The sequence below is a fragment of the Eurypyga helias genome, unplaced genomic scaffold (genome assembly GCF_000690775.1).
Source record: "Eurypyga helias isolate BGI_N326 unplaced genomic scaffold, ASM69077v1 scaffold45595, whole genome shotgun sequence".
In the NCBI taxonomy this organism is placed as follows: Eukaryota; Metazoa; Chordata; class Aves; order Eurypygiformes; family Eurypygidae; genus Eurypyga; species Eurypyga helias.
In genome coordinates this window covers 4,835-15,564 of record NW_010251606.1, presented here as the reverse complement: position 1 = coordinate 15,564, position 10,730 = coordinate 4,835, and the positions used below count along the sequence as shown (strand labels likewise).

Sequence of the window (10,730 nt, the reverse complement as noted above, 5' to 3'; positions counted from 1 at the left end):
GCAGAAACGTTTGGGGTGACAACATTCACGTGTACATGAGTTAGTCTGTAGGAAGAGGCAGGTGATGTATCTGTTGCTCGTGTGAGATGGACATGCTTGGTGTTTGTAGGCCCAATAAAGGATGGAAGTACAATTGTTGGTACTAAAAAGTTGGTGAATTCATATTTCTTCTTTCTTTTCCAACAGAGAATATGAAACAGGAGCCAAAATGACATCCCGATTCGGAAAGACCTACAGCCGGAAAGGGGGAAACGGCAGTTCCAAGTTTGACGAAGTATTTTCCAACAAACGGACCACCCTTAGTACAAAATGGGGAGAAACCACCTTCATGGCCAAATTAGGACAGAAGAGGCCCAATGTCAAAGCAGATATTTCCGAAGTTCCTAAAAAACCCAAAGTTGAAGATGAGGTAACAGAGGATCCATTTGGATTTGACAGTGACGAAGAATCTCTTCCTGTGTCTTCAAAGAATGTGGCACAGCCTAAAAGCTCCTCTCAGCTGGAACCCGGTGAAGCTGCTCAGTCTGAGGACTTCACTCCTCTGCCTGAAGCTAACAGCAGAATTAATCAGCCAGACAGTGGAGAAAACATTGCATCCGGCAAGTGCATACCTTTTGACAATACTGTTCCTCTCTTAAAAGAAAAGAGCGCAAGCAAAAACGTGGAAGATGGAGAAAGCAAAGGCAGCAGTGCTAAGCTCATAACTGCAGGTACGTTTGCTCAACCGCCCAGGTAGTTCTGTTATCCTCTGTTTTTTAACGATGTACGTTTAGACTTCTTGTTTTCAGGGGTTGCTTAAAGGTTCTAATAAAACTGTGGGGCAATTAATTTTTAATTGTAGAAAATTGTAGTGGATCTGCTCTTTAACCCAAACTACCAGGAAGCATTCTGCTTTTCACACCTTGGTCTGAGAACTTTGTCACTCCAATCGTTCTGTCTGCAAATTGAGATACAGTGCTTCAGAGTCCCTGTGGTATTTCAGTCCGCCTTGGATAGAACGGAATAACAATCTTCCTTTTCTAAAATTTGGTCCGAGCTCAGTGTATTTGTGACTTGTTTTTTTTTTAACATGGAGTATTTTGAAGAGCGAGGAGTTCGTAATAATAGAATGCTTTATTCTTACACTGCTGGCTTTAAATTAGTATGTGGTTACTACTGTGCAGGTGCAGATACAGCTTACAACCAGCCTTATTAAATATTTGGGTGGAAAAAGTCATTTTCTGAACTTGAGTTGCACAAAGGTATACTTTTTTTAATTAGCGCATCTTTATTGATGTGTATGTCAGAAGTTTCAGACCTATGAAATGATTGTGTCAGGCAACTTTCAGGGGCTGTTTTCAGGCTCTGAAGTGTTTGTAAGATCTTTTGAGGGGGGCTTCACAAAGCCCATAGAGCTGAACGTCGCTGTAATTTTGTTCAAGTCATCCTTAGGCAAGATCAGATGTTACTAAATCTCATGAGCAGTTTTCGTATAACAGGCTGGTTCAAACCACAGCTTCTACAGTTGGGCAGAAGATCTCATTAGATGAACCTTGATGAAGATGGCACCCACGGACTTACCATAATCAACTTCGATGGAAACTGAGTTCTCAGATGTAGTTAACCCTAGGATGGGAAATTTGAGCGGACTTGTTCGGTTGTAACACAGTGGACAAGAAGATACAGACCAGTGGGAGATATGTGTAGCTCAGTTATTTGTAGGATAATTTTATTAGTTGGATAATACAAGAATAAACAAGAAATGTTGATTTTTAACTGTGGTTTGACAGACACATTGAGATGTGTAGTTGTCTTTTGATCTTACTTTTACTTTAGCTGCTGAAATACTTCTCATTTTCATATGGTTTTCTGCAGTTTGCCTATAAGTATGACCCACCTTCAGTCTGGAAACACCATTTACATTTTGCTAAGTTTGAATATAGTTTTCATCGGAGATTGGGTAGGTTCATCCCCCAGCATTTACAATGGGAAGAAACAATAATGAGTTTCCTTGGTTGTTAATGACAGGTTGTAGCAGAGCAGGTTTTACAGTGAAATCATTTCCACGTAGGAAAGCTTGGTTATTACAGTATTTTTCAGGTTGGAAAAGAAAATGTGAGAGCTGTGGGGAGAAAAGGTGATAGAGCTCTGAAAATGCATAGTGCATGAAAGGTCAAGAGGAACAGACTTCAGTGGTTCCATTGGTGCTTCCTGCTTCCAGTATTGTGGAAAATAATAACATAAAATATTGAGCGCAAAAGAACAACTTAATTTGATGCTTATTTGAATTCTAGAGCTTGTTAGGCAGTACTATATATTGTCTAGAAGGAAGCTGATGAGTCTTGGTAGGTAAGTGTCAGTGGACTGTTACGGACTGTAGTTCGGCCAGAAGTCCTGAAGGACAAGGGGGATCTTGATCTGATGATACTGTGTTTTTCAGAATCTGTTACATTCTGTTTATACCCACTCCAGTGAAGATAAAAACCCATTTCATAGCTTGCTTCAGAAATTAAGTTCAACTGAGAATGAGTCTTTGCAAAACATTCTATGAGGGTCTTACAGTAAGGGTAAGAAAACCAAGACTGTCGTTTTGGTGGTAGTGTTTATTTTGGACACATCGTGTAAACGAAACTTGGATGGTTTGAGCAGCTATTATGCTTGTGTGTAGACTGATCCAAAATAAATAAAAACTGTCTCTGAATAAGTCACTGAGAACGTTGAGCAATTGGAGATAGTGGTCTAGTTGGCCAGTGTAAATGTAGGCACTTCAGAAGGCTTCTTTGTTACGTTGACTGCTCTGTGAGATTTGAGGGTCTGAAGCTATCTTTCAAACTGGAGAGAGTTCACTGTTGATTTGGAGGGGGGGGTGTGAGGCAAGAGGGATCTTGGAGGAGAAAATCTGAGTAACAGTAAAAAAAATGGTTTGTTGTGTGGTCTCCTAAGGTCTCTCTGTTACTGGTTGCATGGCCTCCCTATCCCCATAACCATTTTCCCCTTCCTGGTAGCTCTTGAACTCCACCACATTCAACCAGATTTGGTCAAAGGGCTTACTGATCCGTGAGACAGCAAGCTCTGTTATTCCTGAGGAGGAGAGAAGGGTGGGGGGGAAGGCAACAGAGAGAACAGTATTAACATTCCCAGTGGGAGAGATGTTGCAGTGTCAGCTCAACCTTAACCCACGTACAGCGGTGTGCCTTTAGTGTAGGAAACGAGGCTCTGTTGGCACCAACATTAACTTGTTTTGAGTGCAGTTTGATAGTCCTTGCCCTGGCACTGACAAGTCAGTACGTGAAGGAAGGTCTCCAGACTTCCTGAGAGTGCGTGCCATCGTCGTGTCTTAGTTGTTAACCTAGGTGAGATAAGGTTAAGAATTAGAACAAGGTGAAAACTGTGACTGAACATGGCTGTGGGCAAGCTGAGCGCTCCGGTTTAGTCTGCTAGTTCTGCGCCATATGTATTGATTATTCTGCCTCAAAGTCCGTATCTTTGGACATCAAAACGAAGGGGGTAAATAGCAGTTAATTTTAACTCAGGTTTGGTATTAAAAAACCTTTTTTTTTTTTCTTCTGGTTGTTTTAATAGTTGTGCAACCATGTAACACAGTTGAGGATCTTTTTTATTTAAAAAGCTAGGTCATGCTGTGTTTGGGTTTTTTTTAATAGCCATCAGCTAGTGCTTGTAGCAATCTTGTTTTAAAGGCTTTGGGAAGCTCTTAATGTGGAAAGCTGCTCGTAATCTTGCCCTAATGTTGCTTGATCAAGACTTAATACTGTTGGAAGACTGGCCATGAGTAATCCTGTACGTAGCAGGTAATTTAGATAGTAGGCGTTCAGGTAAATTAGTAATAGCAGAAGAGCATTATGTATTAGTAGTTATTGTGAGGTCACTTTTGTTCAGATGGGAAGACTTGGTAGCTAGAAAGTCATGTTTTCAGAAAAACGTTATCCTGGTAATTCATATCAAGCAAAAAATGTAGCTCTTTAGTAGTTAGAAGGTGAGCGCTTTTGTGAGTACCTTAGGGTGGGGTGAGGTGAAAACCAAAAGTGTGATACTTACCTGGGTTTCTGAAACACCTTGGTGGGACTTGGTTTTTTTTTTTTTTGGACTGTTAAACTTACTCCACAGGGCATAAACCCACTAAACTCACCTGCACACAAGCTTCAATGTGAGAACACACGTGGCCTTGCAGAGCCAATTGCGAGGTGCGGGTCTTAAAAAACTTCTCTGCTGTCTTTGTTTTTAGGCTATTGATGTTGGCTTGTGGGTTGTGCTTCACGTAGCACGATTTTTCAGATGAAAAAGTCAAAGCCTGATGAGTTTTGAAAGGTGGTATGGCATTTCATAATTATATTGGTGTATGAGTATGTTTCAAGTGGGGTAACTACCTTCCCTATGGCAACAGTTTCAGGTTAGGGAAATTCTACTGTAGTTCTTGTGTGTGAGCTTGCGGTTTGACAGTGGATGTTGCGATCACCTCCTGTCTTTTGCTTGTGTGCCCCCGTGCCGAGCTTTTAACTCCAGCCTTGGGAGGGTCCAGGCCAAGATGCTGATGCTCTTCACCAGAGAAGGCACGAGGGTAGAGAGATGTCTCAAGTGCTTGGATGATGTCTCTTGTCTTTGCACACCTCCTATTCCTGTTTGTGAACTATGAAATAATATCGCTGATTTACGTTAATTCTGAGTTAAAATATTAGCTACTTAATAAAGCTTTTAACTGCGAAGAATTTTGGTTGGGCATGGGTTAAGTCTGATTTGTTTTAAAGACCATGAGTTTCTTTCTTAAAATTGTGTTTTGCTTGCTGTGGACAGATAGAAGACAGAATGTCTTTAACTGTCTTTTCAGAATACAGCAGTGTAGAGAGAGTGCTGCTGTGCTTTCTGCTGTGTTGTGATGTGAGGTACAGATTTTGTGCTTCTTGTCTCAGCTGTGCTCTTTGAGGCTTTTTAAGATTAAAAGGACAAATTATTGCATGTAAAGTATTTCTGATACTTTTTTACCTTTTACTTTTGAAGTAATTACAAAAATAGCTATTCTGCATCTTGACATGTGTGACTGTGTACTGGTATTCAAACAAGTCTTTGTTCTGGAAGTGGTTTTGCTCTCAGTGCTGTAAGGACACGTTTGGCCGCTGCATGCTCTTCAATTCTTTGGTGTTTCTAGGTAGGTCTTCATGCCCCTGCTTGGACTTGGGGCTCATGCACATAGCGGTGGCGTATCAGAACGGCAAATGCAGTCCTTCTTAATAACTTGGGCTTGTGGAGTGCAGGAGTGGAGGGGTACAACTGTGCTGAACTACTTATCACCCAGTACGCAGGGTCCCGTTGTGTTGAGTTGCTTGGCAGGCATACTGAGGGAATGGAGTAATTTGCAGAAATGGGTTGCCCTGGAAAGAAGTTCGTTCAAGTCATGGGGTCTGTTCCCACCAGGCCAGCCTGATAGGACCTTAGTGACTGTGTCTGCAAAGCCGCTGCATCCTGATTATGTGGGTGGGGAGCCCTATCTTTAGAGTTAAGTTTCAACTTCTCAAGCTCAAGTTTGTTACATGATTACATTTGACAACAAGATTTGCCTGGCTATTCCTTTCCATTTGTTTTAGGGCTTCTATTTTTTGTTTAACGGTGACATGGCCATTTGAGATAATAGTTAGGTCTGAGTAATCTTATCTGTCTTCCCCTGCAGAGTTGCTGAGTACAATTTATTTGCCTCTTGAGGAAGAATTTCAGTTTAGTCATATTCTGTCCAAAAATGGAGCAGAAAGTTGGGGGAAATTGAATGAGGTCTCAGCATTTGGCTGCCTTAGGAGACAGCTGGCAGCAACCATGATTAAAAAGAACTGCAGCTGTGCTCTGGCGGGCTCAGAGCATTAAGAAACTGATAGCAGAGAAGGGGAAAGGTCTGCCAGAGAATGTGTGCCCGTAGGACTTCAGTGCTACGAGGTTTGTTTAGATGGCAGTAGTTATGCTGGGTATATACGTAGCTGGGGCTTTTCCACAAGTCCCCTCTTGAGTTGTTCTTATGTTTCTCCCTTTTTAAGTTGTTCCTTCTCCCCTGACACACGGAATTTTCTTGCTGGGGCAGTAGCCCAAGTTCCAACCAGTGTGATAATTGTTCTCAATATTTTTTTTTTTTGCTTTGATACTCCTTTGAAGATTTGGTGGTGTGTTGTTTTTCTTGGATGTTTTTCGGAAGTCTGAAATGGCTGAAATTTAAACAGAATTTCAGTGTTTATAGCCATTTGCTAAAATAGCATTGCAGGAAAAAGACCCCAATATCTAGGAAGGAATCTTCTGATTTCTGCAACATTTTTTTCCCTAATGACAGGGAAATGCATACTACGTATACACGTACAGAGCACACGAAACCTTTCTCCCTCAGTCTGACTCCCCTTTCCCAAACAACTGTGAGAATCTCAATACCTTTTTTGGAATCCATACTTCTAAAATCATTCTTTCCTTATAGACTTGTACAATGGACGGTTAGATTTTAAAAGGTCAAGCTTTTGACGGTTTCTTAATGACCTGAAAAGTCAAACTTTTGAGTGTTTCTTAACATCTTGCATGTTTCAAAAAGTCAAAATAACTGCATTCTGAACAGTTGGTCAGTGCTTGTAGAAGAGAAAAGCCTGTTAACGTGCATACCTCTTCAGCGGGCCAAAGCGTGCGGGAAAGCAGAAAACAGTTGGTAAGGAAGCCATTTCAGATTCAAACTGCAGAGATTTTTAGCTGTATGGAAAAGATTTTTCAAGTTGAAACTCAGCTCATATTTTCTTTCAAGAAACTGCTTCTGTATTCACTGGAGGGTTTTAACATATTTGAGTAGTGTCTGAATTCAGACAGACTTAGCCTAAGGATGCATTTGTTTTGACAGTGTTTAGTGCTGCTGTGTTATAATATGCTTTATTAAAGCATAAACTATTAGTTTTTTCATCAGGGCTCACACTACCCAAGTTGGTGAAAGCAACCTTTTTTGGCTTGTGCCATCCTCTTGTGTTGCCCATGACACGTAGTCTTGTTTTCCCTGCAAGGGGAGGTAGGTAACTTCCTGGATCAGCTGCCTTCCACTGCTCTAAGCAAAAGATGCCTTTATGAGCTGCCACTGAGGAAGAATGTTTCTGTCTTACTGGACTTGCCATCAGAGGTGAACACAGGATCCAGCCAGTTCAGGCTCTGACAACTCTTGTGTTACAGAGTGTAGCAGCTCTTGACGGTTGGATTTGCTGTTGCACAATTTCTCATCCTCTCAGGAGCATTTTATTTTTGTATTTCTGACAAAGTAGTCTTGCTTGTGGTCTGGTAGAGTTCTTCAAAGCTCAATTCTTTGCTGGAAGACAAAAAATAGTTTTCTTCCTGTAGTAAAGGGTGGTTTTAGCATTGTGTACTGAAACTGCAACTTGTCCTGTGTTTGAGAGTTGTGGACCTTGCATGCAAGTTGAGTGTGGGCATTGCTGTGTGGTGTGTTTGGGTTTGTACGGAATACTAGTGTCTGTAGCATCCCATTAGAATTTATATTGTTATGAATCTGGATAGATACAGACGTGAGGTAGTGTAAGTTTATACTCACCAGAAGAAAAACAGACTTTAAGTGAGGTTTTCAGAATGTTGTAGAAGAGTGGTAATGAGTTTAGAAAGAAGAGTGAAGGAGCGATGATAATTATTCTAGCTAAGGCTATAGGTGGAGCTTGGACAAATATACTTACCTGGGAAAACAAAAAGGGTCAAAGTGCAAGGGAAGCTATAGGGCTTTATTTTGATAGAAATTGAGAAGCTGGATATAGCTGATGACAAGGAAAATACCTAACGATGGCTAGCTGAAGAAGTAGAAAAAAGGGGGCAAAGCAGCTGGTTTGTTACTACAAAAAACATCTTCCCATACCATTGAAGATTGTGCCTGAGATAAAGGCAAGCGACTAGCTTTGTGGATATCTTCCTCATAAGAGGGAATGCCAGCCTGTACCCCTGTGTAAGGCTTCCACTCCCATGGACATACAAGCATTCAAAAACCAGAATCTGTACGCTGGCTGATGGGAAGTATCATTTTTGCACCAGCATAAGACAGCCTTTCAGAATGCCTGCTGGTAGCATGTTTTTCCAGCGGAAAAATGTCTACAAGGAATTACTACTTCTCTTGGCTTAAAGAGGGGCCCAGGGTGCAAAGCAATGATGCGGTGGTTAGGGTTCAGCCGTGCGCGGGGTGGAGCCGCAGCACGGTGTGGTGTTGTGCCGGCAGCAGCTGACCACTTCATGTTCTAAAAAAGGGAAAATCTGTCAGGGTCGTGGAATTAAAATAATGATTTATTAGAGATGCTGAACACTGCGTTACCACGCTGAAAGGCTGCATCTAGGTGGTTTGAGAGAACAAAAGGTGTTCTCTGTCTCACAAGCTATTTGTTAGTAGAATGGCTGCTCTAACTGAAATCAAGGCATGCAGTGTGACTGTAACCTTGTTTCTTACATAGTCTTAATAAATTCTAACTTCTCATATAAATTGCCTTAGACTTTTGATATGCAGGGTGCTGGAAAGGAAGCAAGAAAAGCAAACTGTTCTTCCGGAAAATATTTCTGTGATGACAGTAAATTATATCTCATCACTTTATGGTTTTCTGTGGAACTTTTCTGCAAAAGAAGATGCCACTTAAAACTTTGGTGAAGAGGCAAGCAGTGCCTATCCAGGCTGCATGCAGACTTGTTGGGAATGCATTTTGGTTCAAAGAGTTAGCCATAATTCTGTAAGAGGAATGGCCTCAGGCTGGGCCAGGGCATGTTTAGGTTGGATATTAGGAAAAATTTCTTCACCAAAAGGGCTGTCAGGAATTGGAATGGGCTGCCCAGGGAGGTGATTGAGTCACCATCCCTGGAGGTATTGTAGACAAGGTGCTTAGGGGCATGGTTTAGTGGTGGTATTAGCAGTGTGAGGTTAACATTTGATGCTGGACTTGATGATCTTAAAGGTCTTCTCCAAACTAAACGATTCTATAATTCGAACCAGAATTACTTAAGAATTTGTCAACATAGCTGTGGATGTAGTGGTTCTGTAATTTTAGCTATTTTAGTGATTGTCAGCCATGAAACCGAGCTTGAGAGCCTAATCTTCTAAAGCTCTTACACTTCTTATCTTCTGTTTATGCCTGCAAACAGGCACTACTCTTTGAGATCTTAGGGGCATCAGTGGATACTGATGGATCTAAGCAAATTTTGCCTATTTCTTTGAATTGTCAGCTTTATATGCATAAGCTTTTTTCCCTGTGTTTTCCAGCTGTTCATCATAGGCAGAAAATGCATCAATGGAATTTAGTCTGTAACCTTTTCTCTTTACCAACCAAAACCGCTTTGTTTCTGATGTAGAGTAGGAGAGAGAAACTGTAACCAAATTTTCTTATTTGGAGAAAAGCATGGCACTTCTGCAGTTGCTGGTTTTCTGTCCGAACTGGAGAAGACACAGTGTGTATGTCTCATTTGGGCTCTCTTTCCAGAATTGAGGAATGTGATACAAGCACCTGTTAGAGGCTCGTCTTTTCCTTTGGCTTTGTCAGCTTCAGGTTGTCAAGTGAGGTAGCTTTATGCTTGGGAACATTGGTGGTGGTGCAGTGGAGCCATAATAAATGTTTCCAAGTGTTCAGGAGCATCAGGCAGAGCTGTAGCTCATAATGAGCTTAACAAACCGTTTCCTACATCCTGTGTCAGTGGTCTGTTCATGAGCTGTGGCCTGTTAATATATGTGCCCTCAGTACCTGGAGGCATCTGAAGGCCCTGGATACACCTTTTTTTTAAACTGACTGCCTTCTTTTCCTGATGTCTCATTTTCTTGCTTTTACATTTATTTTGGTAGGCATGTGTCCATTTGAAGAGAAATAGAGGAATATAAAATTGGCATCATGCCACCTGACTCATTTTTTTAAAGGTTTCCTTGCTTCTGACTAATTATCGGTACATTTGCAATGAATTCTGTGAGTTTTTGTGGCGAATACTGAAAAAACCCTAGTTTTAAGTTTGTAGATGTTTGCTGTGTGTAGTAATTCAGTCATGTTCCTTTCAGTATTAAAATGAAGGGGAGTGGTGATTGAGCTGTGGGGCACTGAGCTTTGTTCTGTGAGCCCCAGATCTGTTCAGGTCAAAATTTACATTAAGAGACATTGTTCTCACAGCCTGAGACTGCTCTGTGCTCCAAGTAACTCAAAAATAGCAAATAAGGTACTGCAGCTCTATCACTGAGTTGTTAACAAAAGCACAGAGTGTTTGACTTTAGGCAATTAGTGTTAGACCTTTAATGAGGATTTGATTTTTATGGAGCTGAAAATGATGTTTTCAGTCTTAGAGCTAAGCAACTTAGTCTTGTAAGTTTAATGGAAATGAAATTGAAATGTGTCTAGGCTGGAGGATATGTTTCTTGATGATTGGTTTGGATCATGTTTTGGGCTGCTTTTTTTGCCAAGAAAGTGATTTGGTTTCTTTTTTTCCCCTGCTGTTGTTTTGGGTTCCATCTTGGTATGTGCTGTTCCCAAAGGGCCAGGGTCTGAAATTGTTAACTTGCAGCTTTGGTGGATAATGGAGAGAGTGTTACCTTTTCTCCAAACTTAAGTGTGTACTCTTAGAGTAAGAAGGCTCTGTCAAACTTGTACTGCTGTGAGAAATGGTAAGAATTGTTTTTATGGCTTCCCCTTTCTGCATTAACTTGCTTACGGCTTCTAGGCCCTGCTGGGAGCAGCAGGTTTTGACCAAGTTTGGGTTACTGCAACAGTGGATGGTATTGTGGT

The 10,730-nt window shown here is 41.3% G+C and overlaps 1 protein-coding gene across 1 annotated transcript in view; it reads left to right on the top strand.

Annotated features, from left to right (window-relative positions):
- The first annotated feature begins 208 nt into the window (after window positions 1-208).
- Window positions 209-10,730, top strand: part of LOC104509965 (wings apart-like protein homolog) — a 14,654-nt gene continuing 4,132 nt past the window's right edge. Inside the window, exon 1 of the mRNA XM_010152075.1 lies at window positions 209-710. Coding sequence (XP_010150377.1) covers window positions 209-710 — 502 coding nt within the window. The remainder of the gene's footprint in view (window positions 711-10,730) is intronic.